Source organism: Toxoplasma gondii, chromosome IX (genome assembly GCF_000006565.2).
Source record: "Toxoplasma gondii ME49 chromosome IX, whole genome shotgun sequence".
In the NCBI taxonomy this organism is placed as follows: domain Eukaryota; phylum Apicomplexa; class Conoidasida; order Eucoccidiorida; family Sarcocystidae; genus Toxoplasma; species Toxoplasma gondii.
In genome coordinates, this window is record NC_031477.1 from 739,173 (window position 1) to 758,999 (window position 19,827).

The following is a 19,827-nucleotide window of genomic DNA, read 5'->3' on the forward strand; positions in this document are numbered from 1 at the left end:
CGGCCTTTAGAACTCGAATCCGTCAAACAAGACCTTCCAGATGTCAATCAGGTCTGTTCACGTTCTCACAGTAGAAGCTCCTCGTGAACAAAAGGTATTACGAGACGTAGGAGTCCTATTTCGTACTGTGGATCAGGAATTCGAGATTCACTTGTTCGCTGACGGGTGCTGTACGCTTCGAGTCCGTCCAGAGAAGGAGAACTGTATCGCTCTTTCAACATTGCTGAGTCGAGACGAAACTGTTGCTGCGGCGCCGCGGTGTGGTATCCAAACACTGGCAAACTTCTGTCGCGACTTCGACTGAAAGACACGAAAGTTTCACACGTCGAAGTGAAGCAATATATGCTGATCCGCGGGTTGACTCGAGGACTGGAAACTCATGCCTTTTGCAGCTTGAATCTCAGTTCTGCATTGGCGCTTGAACTGGCCTAGTCTGGAAACACACTTTGTATTGAACTGTTTTTTACAAGTCAGTGTCGCAGCGTGCAGTCAATTGAAAAAAAGTCGTGAAAGCCGAGTCGGCGCCTCGAGCCCCTCTCGCACCGAGAGCGAATTGCCTCACCAGCGACAACTGAAGAAGAGTTCGTCCGCTTCTCCAAACGTACACTTTCCGTATACAGACGCGCAAAATACCTGTTTTCTGTATCGTTGTTGCAAACGATATGCCGCCTCTTCCGCGGCGTACACTTTCCAAAACATCGCACACTGGACGGAACCAACCACGCTTCTTTTTCGTAGCCGCAAGGCCGAAATCCCGACTTTTCAGCCACTGGAGGTCGACTTCATCGACGCGGAGAAGTCGGCGTCTCACCTCGACACCAGCGGGGTCTGCGTGCGGTGAGTAGTTTCGAACACAAATGAAGTCATACAATGGAGTTCCACAGCTGGTTCTTTCCGCAGAGAGAAAAGGCAGTTTCTTCTCTTGCATCTACAAAAATGTTCAAAACGCTTTTCCGACGTATCCCACGGCCCCTGTGATCGTCAACGCACATGAGGAAAGCCGCAGATCTGCCTCTGTCGCGACGTTGAAACAATAGCCAGGGTGCATGAACAAAGCAGGAATATCTCCCTGTGTCTCCAGATGCTGTCGAAGTTCCCCGCCAACTGAGCAGAAGCAAGTCACACCTGGAAGCCACCGCTTTCTACAAGTTTCAGTTGCACAGTGGCGACCCAGCCACGGACGCAGGGAAAAACGCCAGAAATCGGCTCTTTGCTTTTGACAAAGGTGGAGACAAAAAGGGTGACCAAAGGCAGACTCTTCGCTTGTCCGAAAATGGAGAGAAAGCGATTCTCCACAAGACACTGAAGCTGCACAAAAGGCCTTTGAACAGAGAACAAAGCCGTTCGAAAAGTCACCGATTTAGCGTTCTGCCTCTTCTTCCCTTCCCCCGACGCTCACGCCGTTGCGTCGTCTTCTCGCCTGCGCCTTCTCAGGTTCTCTTGCCTCTTCCGATCTGAGCCTTCGGGGATTTTCAGAACTGCAGAGGCTTCGCGCAAGACACAAACGCGTCGAGTTCTGGCTGAACTCCTCCGAGCGGTGGTTCTGTCAGATCCACATCCGGGAGACGAAGAAGCAGAGGACTGTCATGCAGAGGGTCGACCGAGTCGAGAGGCAGCGGGCGCGAGCCGCAGGCTGTGGTGTACGGAAGCGAAGGCTGTTCTGCCTCTCTTTCGCGCTTGTGTTCTGTCAGCCACTGGTCGCGACGTCGACGAAAGACGTCATACGCGAGTCGAGCTGTGCCATCGGCGCACCCGACAGCCAACGTCTGAGATACGCGGTCGTACCTGCGAGAGGTTTAGGAGAAAGACAGGAACGTCTCGTGCGGATAGAAATCGAAGACAACAGAAACTCGACTATTCGTGGCGAAGGAGAACGGGGTAAACCCTGCAGGTTTGGAAACCGAGAGACGGAGACACGCGCAACAACGAGACAAGAATTCCTAGCAAATTCCACAAACGCATGCACGGAGACGCATCCAGGAATAAAGAAAAAAAGCCTGGAGCAGAAAAGGAGAACAGCGATGTCTGACAAAGACGACTTCTCACGTTTCTGTCCAGAGTCAACAGCTCGTGCGTCCGCTACAGGCACAAGGCACGCCTCAGGAAATTCATCGAATGCAAAAGGGCAGGCGTATCTCCGACAACAGTTTCGAGAAAAAGCAAAGCAAGGAAGTGTAGAGAACTGAACGCGATGGTTCTATGCACTGCCCGTGGCTTTGTTCTTCTCTCTTCTTTCGGAGGTACGGACACAGCCGCAGTTACGAGCTTTAAAGCAGGGACAGGAACGCATGCAACACCGGCCGAACTCGACGACGCCACAAAGATATCTAAATCGAAAGACACTCCCAATGAGGTCACACAACTATAGATAAAGGCGGATTCCAAGAAATGTAGAAATGCATGAAAAACTAAATATTCACGGTTTTCCACTCTTTGGAAGCTTTTTCGGAGCAGTCGGGTCTGTACCAGAAGGAAGAAATGCTGTGAGGTGGAGACAGAGAATGACGCTGCTCCGTTGTGCCGGCGGAAGGCTCCGGACGCAGCTGAAAGTCCGCAACAAAAAGGATGCTCAAAAGAACATACAGTGTCCAGGGAAAAGGCAACCGCACCTTGATCTAGCTGTACATCCAATTCACAGAGCAACAGTCTACATCTTCATCTCTACTTGGCCCGAGTGTCTCTACGCCGTTTCTTTTCGAGTCCTTTGCATTGAAATTGCGAACAAGAATCGAATGGAAACTCGCATGCTGCGGTCCTGTCATTTTTTGAATCCTAGGCATCTCATTTTAAAATGTCGAACATGGAGTCGAGCTTCAGATGCAGTCCTACTGCGTCGACTGAAGACTCAGTTGGGAGCGAACGTTCTCCACTCAGTACCTCTACATGCGACACACATATGCATCTATTTAAAAAAATATATATATATAATATGATTATATATAGATGCAAACATGACAGATTCGAACGAGTTCCATATGCACGCACGTATACTGGATTTCTGGACAAGAAAACAATTGAAAAAACGTTTATGGCAAGCGTTTATACGTCAGTGTATCTGTCTGTCCACAGCGTATCGACTGCAATTTGGATTTCCCGGGTCCTGCGTCTTTTCGAAGGTTCGGAAAAGAGCATCTAGGCATGCGAAGAAGAATACACACGAATCCGGAATAGGCCGTTGTAGCACGCAGAAAAGTTCGCGGAGAAGGAAAAGTTCAACTTTTGAATCTCCTCACCGCCAGTTGTCTCCAAGGTCGAATTTCGAGTTCTTCCTGATCTTCGTTCTGCCCCCTTTCTCGTCTTTTCCTCCGAATTTTCCAGAAAATGCAGCGAGGACAGAGTTTGGAATCTTCGCCGGGGTCAACGGCGACGGACAGAACTCCTTCTTCCGGATCTAGCGCGGCTCCGACTGCTCTCGCTCGCGAAAAAAGCGCCGCGTTCTCTCTTGTCGGATGTTCTCTCTCCGTAGCTCTCCAAGACGCAAACGCCTGCACCCCCGAAGCGAGACAGATCCGCGAAACGAGACGCCACACGACTCCGTCGAGAACTCCACCCTCCGCCTTCGCACGCGGCCTGGATGAAGAACGGCTCGAAGAGGAAGAACAGGGAACAGAAGACAAGCTGCCGGAAGCAGAGCTCGACGAAGCCGAGCTGGATGAAGACGAGCCCCAGGATGGCATTTCTGAGTTGAACAGAGGACAGGAACTGACGCGACATTCCGTCTGACTGTTGGTTCGCCTAGGCTCCAGAGGTTCTTCCTCGAGCCGACGTTCCTCCCGCGTCGCCTCGAGTGTGTGTGGACCTGGACTCCACCCGTCAGCTCGGAGGCCACAGAAGAAGGACGGACACAGCGAAGTTTCTCCGCGTAAATTTCGGTGGTTTGGACTTTGGGTCTTCTCCTGTCTCCAAACGAGGATTTCTGTCTCGGTGACTGCGACGCACCACAACGGATTCCGAGTGTTCTCTTGCACTTCTCGACGACCGCCTCGCGCCCCTGCTGTCTTCGCTGCATTTTCGCCCCACAAACGATCTCTTGTCTCTCGCTCGCAGCTCCACTCGGCACCCACATGGAGCGCCACAACGCGCGTCTGCGCTCCCCACAAACAGCCGAGACATTTCCCCGTTTCCAGGCCGAACACGAGGACAGGGTAGAGCGAGGAAGGTCGCCATTCGACTCCTGAAGACGCTTGAGCGGCGGGAGATGCGTCTCCGGACTTTTCTCTGCAGTCTTCTTCTTCCGGACACCAGGAACGCTCTGAGGCTGTTGCGCCATGCGTTTCAAACTGGAGAAACGCCGGCCGCTCCGCGGAGACGAAGACTCCCGACGCTGCACTCTTAGAAGGACTCTCTTCTCTCCTCTCGGAAGCGCCAGCGGTTGCCTCGGAGGCCTCAGCTTTCGAAGGAGAAGAGAGAGAAAAGTCATGAAGGGCAGGCGGCCGGCGCACAAATTCTTCTTCTCGCCGTCGACCTGAGACAGGCGACAAGGCACTCACGCATCCGCCTGTCTGAGACTCCGACGCAGTGCAAGACGCAGACAGAGCATCAGGGGACTCGCTCGCCCCGGAGAGCGAAACAGACGCGGCGGGTGACGCCGGTTGGAGGCGCGAGAAACTCTTCTCTGTGCATGCAGACGGTTCGCCGACTCGGACTGTTTGTGGGTGTTCCTCGTTTGTTTCGCAGGCACTCTGAGAGGCCGACGCACCAGCAGAAGGCGACAGAGGTTGTCCGTACGCGACAAACAACAAACGTTTTTTCTCAAAGAAGTGAAGAGTCGACACAGAAAACAAACCGTGCGAATTTAGTCTCTCTCCAAAAGCAGCAACCTCGTCGACTGAAGAAAAAGAAGAGGAGGAAGAGGAAGGCGAGCTGTTTCGTCCTTCTTTGTGTTTCGTTTCCGTTTCGCTGTCGATCTGAGAGGAGGAGCGCAAGCTATCTCGGTGGTTTTTCCTTTTCTGTCGACTTTCAAGAAGAGCCTTCTGTCTGGCCAGCAAACACGCCGGGACTTCGTAGGTTGCAGCCACTTGCCGCGTTCCTAGGAAAAAAGCGCAGACGCCTCCCGCGGCGTCTCCAGAAATGACAGAATTGTTCATCGGGCATGTCAACACCGTAGGAAATGCAGACGCTGACAAAGGAGAGGAAAACGATGAAGAAGTGAGGATGCGTTGTGTGGAGGGACTAAGGAGATCTGGAGTTGCACTTCGAATGGAGTCGGCATCGCCAGGAGGACCGGAGCTGTCTCTCTTGTGTAAGTCTTTCTGTCTCCCTTCTCCTTCTGTGTTCCTTCTGTCCTTCTTGATGTCTGTTCCGGAGGTTGTTTCGTTGCCTTCTCCCGGCAGAGCGAGTTCGCCAAGAAAGTTGAGATTTTCAGGGGAGAAGCAGCGAATTTTCCGGTCACGAAAAGCGAGAAAGACGACACCGGGTGAATTCTTCAGCGCGGCGTCCTCGTTGAAGGTTCCGCAAGTGCACCCACCCCACTCTCTCGGAAAAACCAGCTCGTAGAGAGAGCTGCCAAAGGCAGAAGAAAGTACTTCGATGCGCGCGAAAGACGCGACGAGAATGCCGCCTCCACCACGGTCCGCTCGGCGCCTCTGAAAAAGCCGCGCGGAGAGCGTCGACACACTGCAGGGCGCGAGCGCGGGGGAGTCCGGAACCGCAAAGAGGGAACGAATTCGAGGAAGAAGCGGAGAAAGAGACTGGCCCGCGTCCTGGAGGAAAGACGGCGCAGGGGAGGCGAGGCGAAAAGAAAAAAAGACCGAGACAACTGGAGGACGCGTCGCCGGAGGAAGATGAGACGCCGACGTGACGACGGATGCAAAGCGATGCGAAGGAGGCAAAGAAGAAGAGAAAGAAGAAGGAGAGAAGGAGTCAGAGAAAGGAGAGGACGCGGAAACGGATGTTGCTGCTCCCATGATGGAGGAATGGAAAAAAGAGTGGAAACGAAGAGGACGCTGGGGCAGAGAAGAAAAGGTGAAGAAGAGTGACAGGCACGGTAATCGAGCGAACAGTGACAGAACGAGAAAGAAGAAAACAATCGACGCTACCTTTGCATAGCCCAGTTTCAAGGCAACCAGCTGTCTCGGATTCCTTTTTTTTGCTGCTGTCTTCCGTGTTGTCGCAGCATGTCTCTCTTTGTCGCCGAAGCATCTTTTAAGAGAAGAGAATCGCTGAGTGAGGAGCTCTTCTCTCCGCTCTTTTATCTTCTTCTCTCCGCTTTTTTATCTTCTTCTCTCGGCTTTGTTATCTTCTTCTATCGGGCTCCGAAGCCACTAAGGAAAAAGAAAGGACTTTTTTCTGCGAGACCGGCAGCGATTCTCTCGATGACGCTTGCTTCCCGACCTTCCTGTCATCTTCTAGCTGGTCGTGCAACTGTGTCTTCCTCACTCTCCCCCGGAAAAAACCAAGGAAGAAAATCTGCTTCCAGTGAAGCATCTGTCCGCATAACTTTGCCTCGTCTGCTCCTCTTCCTCTTTTCTTCTCTCGCTTTTTCCTTTCTCGCTTCCTCCTCTCCGTCTCTCGCGTTCTGCGCCTGCCACCCTTGAGACCGAGAGTCCCTAGCACAAGGCACTGGAAAGGAGGCGCCAAGAAATGTCGTCGTCTGAAAAAGGAAACGAAAAAGGGGGACAAGAGACTAGAGGAATGCAGAAGAGAACAACTTGGAAGGAAGGAGGGAAAGGGAGGAGGGCGAGAGGAGACCGGAGAAAGAGAAGAGGGTGAGGTCGGCGGCGGCGGTTGTTTTTCCGAACTGGAGGAAAACGAGGATGAACATCAAAAATGAGCAGCATGAAAACGGCCAGAAAACAAGCCGAAGGAAAGTGAAAAGCTCGTGGATGTAGCTACGAGATACGGCTTTCAGCGGTGGCGACCCCCGTGGAACAGACGCCTTGCCAGCGAAGGAGCAGTTAGAGCGGCGGCAGCCAGTTCCTGGAGTCGCGCCTCCAAGCGAGTTTTTGTTGCGTTTTTCGAAGGAAAATAAAAAAGTTCTGGAAAAAGCAACCGGTAATTTACTTTCTCTTTTTACCTAACTCGCGTCTCGTGTCTGCATGCCCTCTTGCTCTGTCGCTCGCTGCTCCGCTGCTGCCACCCTCTCTCTGCAGGCTCTGTTCTGAGCCTGCACCTTGTATCTCTCCTTTTCTCTTCTTTTACATTTGCGCCAGAAAGCAGGATCGCTCAGCCAAATTCCCCGTGTACTTCTTCTATGGTCACACTCGAGAGTATCTCTTGATTGAAAATGCAAACTTCGCGCCAGCTGCCGTTGTGTCTCGCGTTGAGTCTTGCCAACACACACACGCTTTTCCAGAAACGCCCTTTGAGAAGACAGGGGAAAGGGGCGGGAACTTCGGGTCTTTCTGAGCATTGCCGCTAGCGAGAAATGGGAGGAAAATTAAATTCTGGAAGCGGTCCGCAAAGGTGACACCGGCGCCGTAGCCAGCACACGACGGTTACGAAAGGCAGGCCACCAGAAGGGCAGGTCGACTAAAAGAGAGCGACAGCGCGAGAGCGAGAGGATGCCTTTGGAGGAAAGGAGAAATCTTTTTTCCGTGTAGCCCCGTTTCGCCCTGGTTGCATTCTTTTCATTCTTTCACGCGCTCCTGTCTCGTCCGCGTCGCTGTCACTCAGCGTCTCGCGCGCCTGCCGCGTTTTGTGGTAATATAAACGAGTCTGTGTGGTTCTTTTTCCAGTATCTTCAGTCCAGTTTTCGTTCCAGTCTTTCCTCTCTGTCAGGCTTGTCTCGTTTTCTCTTTCGTCGTTTACGAACCGTCGCTGCTTCTTAGCACGTTGTGCGTGCTTCGCTCTGCACACACGAACCCTGGATTTTCGACAACAGACGGAATCTGTGCGTCGATCTTACCGTGGGATCTTCCCGCTCATTTTCGCTCTTCTCGCGTGTCTACCTTCTTTCGGCCTCCGTGAAGTGAGTTCAACAAAGGTGTGTGACCATTCTTACTGTTGGGACTCGAAAAACTGTTCACAGTTTTGCCGGGTGGGCTTGCGGCTGAGCATAACATTTTCCTGGTGCCTCGACCTGTATATGCACACTTGAGTGCTGCGCGATATACGGCAGTCTCATTTCAGAACGGATGTTGACAGGAGTGTTCGTGGATAGCGTTACGACGGGTGAATGTGGTGGATAACAACTGTACCGTCAAAATGCGTGTGTCTTCTGCGTCGACCCTGTAAGCCAATCGCAGCGCGCATACAGACGTCGGCGAAGAGGGAATGCCACTCACGTTTTGACACAGGTGTCGAGGACGGTATTTTCAATCGTTTCAGTCAGTGGCCGAAAAAATAGAAGCCCCGAGTTGCCGTGCAGAACCTCTGCCTTGGGAAAAAAGGCTTTTTTTCCGGTCTCGCCCAGTCAGAAGTTCTAAATGAAGTACTAGCCGTCGTTTTGTACCGGTCAAAGGACGCGTGGCATCGCTGTAAAGTGGGTTTGGAATCTTCTGCTGGTTATAACTCGCAGAGTCTGATACGCTTGAATTTCAATTTTTTCGTTCGTCCCTATTTGTGGATCCGGTCCTTTGGAGTTGATCACCCTGCGCCTGTTGGAGATGTGAGAGGACGCTGCCGTTAAAGGCCATGTCTGTTCCTCCACGGTGTGTTTTTCCCTACGTATGTGCCTCTGTGCGTTAAATATCAACTATGCAATGCTAGAACGTGGTTTCCTCCAAAAGGAAGTGTTTGCACGAGGTTCTGAAAGTCCAGAATGTCGTTACGACGATAATCTACCGGTGGCAGCCGCGCTGGGGCGGCTCCACTTGTGGCTGTGCGCGGTGAGACAAGGCAGGAGGGGTCAATTCAAGGTCATTTGCCAATTATCTCATGGATTCCGAAAGCAGCTTGGCTCGTTCACAGTAGTAAATTCTGCAAAGTCTCCTTCTTCTCATGCTTGCGCCCGTATCGGCCAGTGAAGGTGCCCCAGGGCAAGCTTCAACATGCATGGCCGGAACCAATCTACACAGAGACACTGGTCTATATTTTGTGAACATCTGCGCTGGAACAGAATGCCAACTGTTTCATCGAGAGTTAGCTTGGTTCTTCACTCTGGGTTGTAAGCAATCTGTGTATTTCATGGCTTGATCTTTGTGAAAACGGCAGAGTGCTCGTTTTCTAAATGTCACCTGAGCAAGTGTGCGAAAGGATGTATCTCTAGACTATGGATGGCGAGGAGTTGAGAAACGTATTTCAAAAAAACATAGGCTTGTGCGTATTTTCAAAAAGTCTACGTGATTAAGCGTCGCTTTCGCGAGAAAGCGGTTAGGGGACAACAGGTCGAGGTCAGGCGAGAAGGCAATTTCCAATATCGATCAGCGGCGATTTCTCTGTAGATTTTTACTTCGCATCTTCGCGCGGCTTCACATATTCTTTGCGCGTGTAAACCCCTCACACAGTCGTTTCTATACTGTGTTTTCTCTCTCTTCGTGTCTCCATTCCGCCTCTGCATTTCAAGCCTGTCTCTTCAACCAGCACTCGAGCGTAGCTTCCCCTCTGCGTAACTCGCGCCCTCGCTTTTTTCTGACTCTGGCCGTGGCAGACGGTCTTGATTTCAACGTAGATTTTCAATGACGGTTTCGCGATGAACTTCTTTGCGAGGCGAAGGGACTCTTCGGATTTTGGGAAGCAGCGTCCCTGCAGTTTGGTCTCTTCTCCCGAGCACTTGGCGAAGCCCCTGCTCTCCGAGTTTCATGAAAACAAATTGGGTTCGCTGTCTGCTTTCGGCTCTGAGGCTCCTGTCCCCTGTTCTTCCCCGACCGTGGCCTGTCCGTCTCGCGCGGCTTCTCGCGTTCCTGCCCCAGAGACCCACACCTTAGAGACGCCAGCCGCCGACTTGGCTGTGTCGTCGACTTTTCGTTCCTGGTCTGCACACAGTCTCGCGCAGTTCTGGAAGAAGAAAGCGACTGGCGCCCGCAGCCGCGGGTTTGCTTTCTTCCCCTCTTCCCTGGTGAGGATAGTGTCAACTTGCGCGATGAGGGCCGAAAAAAGTGAAGGCCAGGAGAAACACCCTTCGGACCTGGCACCTGACAGCGAGGGATTCCTAGGCCAGGTTGCAGGAATGAGGCTCGAGGGACAGGAAGGACTTGGTCAAAGTCACGAGGAAGCGACAGAGGGCGGCACTCTTGGTTCCCTCTCGAAGGCTTCATTAACGCGACAGAACGCGGAGGCGCGTTGTAGACACGTCACAGGCTCTCCCTGGAAGAGACAGAACATCCACGCGGGGACGACTCAGGCCGCCGAGCGGCAAACGAGAGAGCACGAAGGCGACAGAGGACGCGAAGACGAACAAGGACTCGACATCGAAGAAGTTGACGAAGAAGAAAGTGAAGGCGAGATCGAAGGGGAGATGGAAGGCGGCATCCAAGACGCGACCAATTCGGGCATTGCATCCGACTTTTTCAATGAATTTGTCGATGTTCCCGAGGACGAGGACGAAGAGCGTGAACGGCGCGTCTCTGTCTCCCCTCGCTCACGACTCGCGCGACATCATCAGCTCGATAGCTTTCCGACTTTCAAATTCTCTGAGACGCAGGTGGCGCGCGAAACAAGTCAAGGAAGAGGTCAGAGTTTGTCGGAACATGGGGATGAAGCTGCATGGGCAACGAGAGAACAGCAGTGGAGTGGATTGCCGCAGGTGTATGCGAGACCCACTCCCGGCGTCGGTCGAGAAAAAGAAAACAAGGCGCTTTGTCACTTTCCAAATTCTCGGTTGGAAGCGCCGATGTCTGCTTCGACCCAGTGTTACTCACCTGCGCTCTCTCTTGCCCTTCCTTGGCTAGGTACGCTTTGCGAATCCACCGTTACAGAAACTGTATGCAGGTGGTTGTCTAAAGAGGTTTCAGTTTCTGTACCAACCGACCTAAAACTGTTATGCACTCGCTTGCGTAGCGACATTTGTTTTTCCACCACGGGAGCCGCGGTAGTCTCACAATGAGAGGGATCGTGGCGCATGGACTCTTGTCGCGCCGTCGGTACGATCCGAAATGCGGAAGCCAGTGGCAAGATCCAGGAACGTCGAAAACCATGCCTGGCCTTAAACAAGAACATGACAGTTCTAGACCTATTGCTACACACAACTTCCAGTGTATCTCTATTGATATATACATATATGTATATATGTAAGCAAGTGGCTACAGTTTTTAGATTACTTGGTACAGAAAGTGAATCCTCTTTCGATGGAGTCGTGCACAGCAGTTTTGGATCGGTTGATACGAATGAGATGAACTTTTGTTTTTTGGTTGTTTAGGTCGTCCGGCTCGCGCTGCGCCCCTGGAATCCGACTCGAGTTTTCTGGAGATTCCTGATGCTCCTTGCTCTGTGCATCTGAACGGACGGGAGACCGAAGCGGCGAGGTCGATAGCGGGGCCTCTGTGTCATGCTGGAGAGGGGCGCGATACGCATGCAGAAAACCTGCGCAGGCTCCTGACCGTCGCACCCGAGGAGAGAGTGTCTTCGCTGGTGGAGTCCGACGTCGAGGATCAGCAAGCTTCCCGAGACGTCGGGCACCGCGCGTCAGTGTCGAGTGACCACGACTCGTTCGCAGCGAGGCTGTTGGTTCCATCTCCGTCTCCTTCTCTCCTGCTGTCTCCCGGGTCTCCTTCCCTCTCGTCCAACAGCGCGCTAGGGTCACTGCTTCTCTCTTGTGCACAGTCTTCCTGCAACTCTTCCCTGTGTTCGGACGACGATGCTGCTCCCGAGACGAGCGCCGCGTCTCGTCCTTTGTGGTGTTCCTTCTTCTTCGCTCCCTTCTCTCTCCCAGGCCTTTCCTCCCCCTGCTTCCTTCTCTCTTCCCGGTACGTGAGCCGCTGTCTCCTTGGCTTCTCGACTTTCTCGGTCTCCTCGAGACAGACGCACGCGCGCCGTAGCTCGTCGGCGACACCGGCGCCTCGTCTGGCGCGTCTGCGTCTCTGTCTCCTCGCGATCTGTGTCGCCCTGCCTCTCGCGGTTCTGCTTCTCTTTCTCAACCTGCTTCTTCTCCTGGCGCAGCTGCTCATGCGCGGCCTCCACCTGCTGCTCCCGCCCCCGCTCCCGCCGCGTTTTCAGTGGAAGAAGTTCGTCGCCTTTCTCGGTCCCGGCTGGCTTGTCGCGATGGCCTATCTGGATCCGGGGAATCTGGAGGGAGATCTGCAAGCCGGCAGCCGCCGAGAAGATCCTGGCGTCCTGCCTCCGGGGGCGCCAGACCCCAAGGGCCATGCCCTCCTGTGGGTCCTCCTCTGGGGACATGCAGGCGGATGGATTTTCCAAGTTCTCGCTGCCCGGCTGGGCAACGCCACCGGCCTCGACTTAGCAACGTACGCGGAAACGGGAGAACAGTGAAAAAAGGAGCGGGGATCGCCTGTGCAAAGGAAAACTGGAAGAGAAAACTTGGAGGAAGAAGAAGAATGAGGAAGAAATCCTCACACGACGCCGGTGTGTTCTTCTCACTTCGTCCTTGTCGGTTTCTGGACTCGTACGAATCGATCCAGCATCGACAACAGAAGCAGCGAAAGCGAGGCGCACCAGCGGGGAGGGAAGCCGACCCACCAGATGCGGCGGGGGCGAGGAGAGCTTGCAAAATCGAGCCGTATAAAGACATAATAGGTGTAGAGAAGAGTGAGGCAGACAGAACGAGGAAAGAGGGAAATGCCCAGATCTGTCGAGGAGGCAGGCGCAGAAGAGCGCAGCAACCATTTTAGTTGAAAGATGCCTCAGGACCGGATATCGAGTTTCGTGTAACTGTTTGCGTCTTTGTTTCCAGTCTCTGTAGGCGTCAGTACAGCCGCGGCGTCGCCTGGCTGCTCTGGGTCTTAACGGAGATCGCCATTCTTGGGGCAGACATCCAAGCCGTGATTGGTTGCGCGGTGCGTCCTCGAAAGTTGCAGAAAGCGAACGCATTTCTTCCTCTTGCTTCCTGGGGAAGAGCAACTTCTTTGCATCGTTCATTTCGGCAGCTCTCATTGTCTCTTTTCTGCTGAGTCCCGCGTCTTTCCATCCTGCGTGTGTCAGGCCATTTCATGGCATGTTGTCCTTGGTATTCTTGTCAGCAGGGCGTATCTCTTCTCATTCTGTTTCGTCACTTTTTGATTTCTTGACGTCCATGTTGCTTTCTGCATCTTGTCTGCCCCCGTCTCTCTTTTTTCGCTGCAGACGTTTTTCTAGCATCTGCCTTCTCTCCTCGATCGTGCATGCATAGAGCTTGTGCTCTCTCAGGCTCTTTTTTGCCTCTCATCGCGTTCTTCCCTCTCCGCGGTGCGCATGGCTCGCGCAGGTTGCATTCAATCTCCTCGTCGGTCTCCCTGTCTGGATCGGAGTCCTTGTGACCCTGGTTGACTCCTTCACATTTCTCTCGCTGAATGCAGAGAGAACTCAGCAGCTGGAGCGCGTCTTCTCGTTCTTCATTGGCATCATGGCCGTCGCATTCGGATACACTTTGGTGCTTTCGAAACCTTCTTTTCGCCTAATCCTCCACGGCCTCGTGGCGCCGACGCTGCCACACACGCGCGCAGATGCCTTCGATCTTCTCGCCCTCGTCGGGTGCATCATCATGCCTCACAACATCTTTCTCCACAGCGCTCTCGTCCTAACCAGAAGAGTGAAAAGGAACAGTCCCGACAAGGTCGCAGAGGCCAATTACTACTTCTCCCTCGAAGCTGCTCTCGCACTGGCCGTCTCCTTCCTGTAGGAAAAAATCACTCTTCAGCGGTGCCCAAGAATCCACACACAGAAACAAGGATGTGTGTATGTAGAAATGCACGCGTATGTGTCTGTATCTTTGGAGAGATATACGGATATATAGCGGTGTACTATGTAGAAGCAAAGAAGTATAGAGAGGTGGAATATTCAGAGATAGAAGAGGCGTACACGTAGGTATAATGTGTATAGAGGTATAGGGATATTCATATATATTTATAGGTATAGATATAGATATATAGATATAGATGTATGAAGGTAGAGCTATAGGGGTCTACATATATATATATATATATATGTCTGCGTGTATAGGTACAGGGATATGTTTATGTATATGTATTTACGTATGTAAGTGGTGTATGTGTTTACACATGTGGAAAGGATTGGGCTGTGAAGGAATTTCGCCTTCTGTCACACGCTCCTCTGAAGGCCAGGTGCAGGGTAGCAAGCTGGAGAAAAAGGAAAAGGCTGCTTGTGCTTGATTTTCTTTTCAGCTTAAACGGCTGTGTATTGTGCGCCTTCGCAAATCCTCGAGTAAAGACTCCAGAAGGCGAAGACCTCACGCTGTCCACCGCTCCTGAGGCGCTCCAGAGTGCCTTTGGTCACGGCGCTCTCTATATTTGGGCGGCGGGTCTTTTAGCAGGTGAGAGAGACACACGATACCCGCCAAATGGAGAGAACGTTAGAGAAACTGGATTCACGTAGAAATGCAAGGACTCAACGTTGTAATGCATTTGCTTTCGGTCTCTATAGACTGGTGCAACGTTTCTACAAATGTTATGGTCCCGTGGGTGTAAAGAGGTATCCACCTGTATCTGAGTGTGTACGTGACAAACAGATAGAGTGATAGATACGGAGATAGAGATAGATACATATATAGAGAGATAAAGAGAGGTAGAGAGATTTAGATAGACATAGATAGCTATAGGTAAATAAAGAGAGAGACAGAGAGCGATAGAGAGATAGAGAGAAATAGATAGATATCAGGGCATGCATTAGCAATCAGATAATAATTGGAGTGTGTAAACTCGCTGCTGCTCGTGAGGACGACCATGTTAAGTGCATGAAGTCCAGTGGTATCCAGCGTATGCTTGGAGAGTGAACCACGTGAGTAGGCTTTCTTTCAACAGGAATGCGTCGGTTTTCGTCGAGTTTCGTCATGCTGTGTGTTTTTCACCATGTCGGCTTTTTCTCTGTCTTCAGCGGGCCAGAACGCGGCGATGGCGGGGACGTATGCGGGGCAGTTTGTCATGCAGGGATTTCTGGATCTGCATTTTTCTCGTCCCGTTCGTTTGGTTCTTACTCGCCTAGTGACCATTCTCCCCGTCGCGGTTCTTGCGGACCTCGACCAAGCCGTCGTCGATTCTATTTGCCGCGTGGTGAACATCGCGCAAGCGTTTCTGCTGCCGTTCGCCCTCGTTCCCCTGCTGCTGTTTTCGACTTCTCGCAGAGTGATGGGCAGATTTGCTCTCGACGGCTGGCGCTGGGGAGCTGTCCTCGCCCTCGCTGTCCTTGTGACGTCGGGGAACTTCGCGGTGGCTTTTTACCAGCTGGCCGCACTCCAGTTGTCTCCCCAGCTCTGTTTCGGCGGATTCACGCTCCTGCTTCTCTACGCCGCGGTTCTCATCGTTATTGCCCGACAGAAGATTCGGGGAGTCTTCTGCGTCTACCTCCTCGTCGCCAGAAGACGGCGGAGAGAGCAAGCAAGATGGATCGGGGCGGCAGAGGGGGTGGAGGACAGCGGGAGAGCCCAGACTGAAGCATTCCAAGGAAAGGCGCTGACACCCGAACAAGAACGAGAGAGTACGGTCATTGCAGACGCCAGCGTCGTCCCTGTCTCCTCCGGGACTGATGAACAGGCAGACGAATGCACGGTGGGCGAGGAGAGAGACAAAACGACAAGAACAGTCGGAGAGTGTCGAGGTCGAGAGAGTAGTCCGACGGGGTATGGGGCGACGCGGTTTTTTCAACCAGAGAGTTGAGAGACAGTCAGCAGTGAACAAAGAAAGCACGCGGTGCTTGTATTTCATTTGGCGCATGTGTTCCATACCAGTTCTGTACGCCGTTCCCACCGTCTTTCATGAGCCACACTGTCGGTTTTTGTCGCACTCTCCTGTTCGAGAAAAGCAGTAGATGTCGACAGAGACCCAAAAGTGGCGCACACACTAGATGAAAATGTAGACAAGCGAAGGCGGGGAGAGACAGCGAAAAAAAGTATATTTCAAGGCTGTTACCGTAACTCGTTAGATAATGGCGACCACTTGCTGATTTAATTCAAAGATATGGAACGACGAGCGCGAGCCATCAGCCATAACGTGTGGAGTATTTGTTCTCTGCGGCGACAGCCTAGACGCTGTCAAACGAACGCCAACAGTCTTTCAGGTGTTAGGAACGACTTCTTGACTTAGATGCGTACCAGAAACTACAACTCATTATAGCCCAACCACGTGTAAAAAAAACACACTCGACAGTTGGTTTCAGAGGGCTGTCTTGTCGGGGTCGAGAGGCCCAAGAGGAATCGGTAGGCGTACACTGTTAGTGCATTGGCTGGTCTTCTGTGGTGACGGCTGGCACATACTCATACAACAAACAGCGGAATAGGTGTGTTCTTCTTTCCGATCACCCACCACAGAGTCACTGCAGACCCCCAACAACTACACGAAATTCAGCCACTTGCCTGTACCTCGCATTTAGACCCACCAAGCCGGGCGAGGTCGTGCTTCGTCACTGGGTTGAGAGTTGATTATTACAGCGAGGCACACAACTGGTTGTTGATTAAGAAACCAGCAAGAGTTGCCTTCTCAGCAAACCCAGCATACGAAAAAAACCAGCGAACTTTCTGTGGTCCTCCGATCTGTTCGCTAATCAACAGAACCAGAATACCTGTCAATGGTGATGCTAGTCCTGCACGGGCGATGGCCTTCTACCTCGAACTCGTGTAGCCGTCACCCAACTCGACCCACGTCATCAAAACTGCCACTGTCGACAGGGCCAAAAATCAAAAGAAAGAAAACTGGAATGCATGTGTGTCACCTTACATCGCACAAAGCTGCTGGGTCTCGGCACATTCCGGTAACTCCCTGAAATCGTTCGCGAACAGAGATCTCAACTGCGCTCTCACATCAAGGCAACCGCCAGCTCTGCAACTCTACAATCCAGCAGGCTCCTTTTGTCCACGATGGCTTTGCCGCAGCTTAGCAACGGTGGTACCTAGGAGATGGAGCAGAGGAAAGTAAGACGCTGTTCCTTTTTTGTTTGGCGCAGGCAGCAATTTAAGTTACCTTGTCCTAATACGCGCACGCAAAAAATCCCGGGACTCTCGTGTGTGTCCAACTTCACCTGGAATATGCCCGGGGACAGGCGAGCACACCAGCACAAGCCAATGCGTTGACAGCCAAATACGGCGAGAATGTCTCCCGGGTACAAGAAAGGTACATCGCCTTAGTGTAGCACGAGAAATTCCTACGACAAAGCATCAAGCGGCAAATCCGAATGGCGTAATGGAGTACGAGTCAACATCCTTGGGTCCTCTTCTCCCCGAAATTCATTTTTTCGCCGTGTCCAGTGGTTCTCCATTTCGTCCCGCATATTAGCATTCTGAAGTAGACAGAGCTCCTCAACTTTCTTCTGGTTTACTATAAGGCAATTGTCTGAAGCGTGATTCGTGTGTTCGTGAATATTTCCGAGACGTGTGTCAACTCATCACTGGTGGCACGGGGCCAGAAAAGAGCCGCAGGTTCAAATTGTGCACTTAGTTAGAGACGAGACGAACTATGCAATATTTAGTACAGAAAGAAAAGAGAAAGGCACACCGCCAACTGTGATCATTATTGAACACATTGCGTTGCGATCCAATGCACCCGTTCATGAAGGACATTTCCACGCACTCGCCGACTCGGCTCACATCATCAAACATGACACTGTCAAAAAAGCCCCGACCGAACAAAACCAAGAGAACACCCCAGCCACGCCTCCAGACAAAGACGCAGACGACGCGACAGCCTCAATCGTCACGTCAACGCTGCAGACTGTCGGCGATTCGGATGACGCTTCTTCTCTGACCTCCTTATCTGTGCCAGCAGCATCCTTCTTTGACTTTTGGCAACCAACCATGATCTGTGTTTCTTTCTCAGGGAAACCGCCCTCTGGAATCTCCAAAGTGAATGTGTGCTGGGCTGCGTCGTGCTTCCACCACTGGGTCTCGTAAGCTGGGATAACATCTGTGTAGTTGCCGCTGCACTCAGCCCTGGCATCTACTCCGTCCTTACGGACACAGAACGTGCTCTGGTATTTCGTCGGGAGAACTTCTCCGTCCTTTCCACAGACCAGAGTAAACTTGTTTTGCGACGGGCTCAGCTTGATGCTTTGATGTTTCTGATTGCTAGTCTTTCCGTAGGCACATGTGACGATCTGGTCTTGTGTCACGCTTGCTCTTGCCTCAATGGTCACAGTCAGTTTGCATTTGGTAGTGGTTTTGCCACTGTCTAGGCAACCGACAGCGAAACTTTGGTCGGTGTAGGGGAGATTTGCCGGCGGAATGCTCAGTTTCTTCGTCGTGCCTTGGGCCTCGCGAGTAACTGCTTCCCACTTTATGCTCTCTGTGTCGCCAGTGAGTAGGGTTGTGAGGTCGATACTTTTTGTATTGGCTTGATTGTCCTTGCAATCCTTGAAATCGGACGTGTCTGCTGGGCACACCCGTTTGTTGTCCGGGTCTTCGGGAGCGAAACTTTGTTGTTCGCAGGCTAACTCCAGGGCAGATAGCTTTTCCGAAAATGACGCCTCCAGCGCCTTCGGATTGGTGCTTTCTTGGGCAGCGCAAGTGCACTTGGTCACTCCCTCTCCTGGTACACATGCTGAGGAGACCTGTGACTCATCCGCGAGAGCGCGAATCAAAAAAGAAGACGGATAACCAGGTAACCCTGTCGCGCTCGCGAGTAAGAGCAATGTAACACATCCCAATCGAGAAGCAGACGACAGTCTCACCTTCACTACGCGCGCCAGAGAACAAGGCGTCGTTGAACTCCTGGCCTTCGCGACCGAAACCTCGCCCACCATTATCGTATACGCCATGGTTTGACAGACAGTTACCTGGGAAGTGCGCGAGTGGTGGAGCCTAAGCTCGTTGGAGTGCTGTCAGATAATTTAGTAGCGCGATGAATGAAAGACGGTACCTCAGAATTGCAGAAAATTCCCACCACCTGGGATGGCCACAGGTGTCTGCTTGCGTGCAGTGCTCTGTTTAGAGGCGTGACTCTGGAAGAGCTAAAGAAAAGAAACGCGTTGGGCCACCTGAAGACTCCCTGGAGAGCACGCCCACCTTAAAATAGTTTTCCACGTTTTCACCTCTCCTGAAGGTGGAGATAGTGAAGGTTAATGAAGAACGAACACGGATTTCGGAAAAAGACCACGACGGGCACTCGAGTGTGTTGGCGTGGCTTTCCGGCGGCTCCGCGCCAGGGCTGTCGCCCCCCTCTCCAAGACAGCCGCACAGAAAAGGGGGGCGGTGGGCGATTCTGTGGCTCCATCCATCAGCCAGGAAAAACGGACGGTAGATGGCACCGAATTCCACCCTGAGATATTTTGTCTTCACAATTACCCGCGCTATTCCAAACCAATTCGAGACCGGCCTCCTTGCATGACGTCGGAAGTCCCAGATGAACTGAAGAACGGTGCCGGTACCCTCCTGCTCGTGTCTTGCTAATGCGACTTGTGTGCGGCACCTTTCCAGTTGCAGCAGCCCTCAAGCGGTAGTATCACAGAGTGTAGAATAGTTCCTCTCTTTAATGTACGCAATCATTTTCATTTCTTTAGAAACAATGTGAGTAAAACAATCTCGGGACAGCGTCGCCTGAGTCTCCTGTTTCTCGATGTACGACCACTTGCCAGAGAAGGCACCATTACAAGAAAATACGTGACGAGCCTCATGCGGCGACATCCTCCAGGTCTGCTGTAGACACTCTTCTGCACGGCTGCTATGTGGCAGAAAACATGCACCTATAGCACCAGTTCAAAGGATGAAAGGACTGGAGTGCGGAGTTTCATTTTCGTGTGTTCCTGTTCCTCATCTTCGATCTCGCCCTGCGCTGGGTCGTTGAGTACTGACAACTGGAGTCAGACAGCTGTCAGTCGCATCAGCGACACAAGAGAGGTCACAGGTTCCGCGAAAAG

At 52.3% G+C, this 19,827-nt stretch overlaps 3 protein-coding genes across 3 annotated transcripts; 1 reads left to right on the forward strand and 2 right to left on the reverse strand.

The window, feature by feature from the left end:
- Positions 1-388: 388 nt before the first annotated feature.
- On the reverse strand, positions 389-6,952 carry TGME49_267280 (hypothetical protein). Its single transcript, XM_002368755.2, has 3 exons — positions 3,234-6,952; positions 2,467-2,543; positions 389-1,785 (listed from the first exon to the last, which is right to left on the reverse strand). Exons 1-3 carry the CDS (start codon positions 5,904-5,906, stop codon positions 1,473-1,475), a joined length of 3,063 nt encoding a protein of 1,020 aa, XP_002368796.1. The 5' UTR covers positions 5,907-6,952; the 3' UTR covers positions 389-1,472.
- Positions 6,284-16,074, forward strand: TGME49_267270 (divalent metal transporter, putative). Its single transcript, XM_018781457.1, has 6 exons — positions 6,284-10,769; positions 11,237-12,281; positions 12,728-12,830; positions 13,238-13,647; positions 14,154-14,302; positions 14,863-16,074. Exons 1-6 carry the CDS (start codon positions 9,572-9,574, stop codon positions 15,639-15,641), a joined length of 3,684 nt encoding a protein of 1,227 aa, XP_018636244.1. The 5' UTR covers positions 6,284-9,571; the 3' UTR covers positions 15,642-16,074.
- Positions 16,075-17,559: 1,485 nt separating this feature from the next.
- On the reverse strand, positions 17,560-18,992 carry SRS38D (SAG-related sequence SRS38D; the record flags this gene model as incomplete). Its single annotated transcript, XM_002368753.2, has 1 exon — positions 17,560-18,992. Exon 1 carries the CDS (start codon positions 18,727-18,729, stop codon positions 17,560-17,562), a length of 1,170 nt encoding a protein of 389 aa, XP_002368794.2. The 5' UTR covers positions 18,730-18,992.
- Positions 18,993-19,827: the final 835 nt, after the last annotated feature.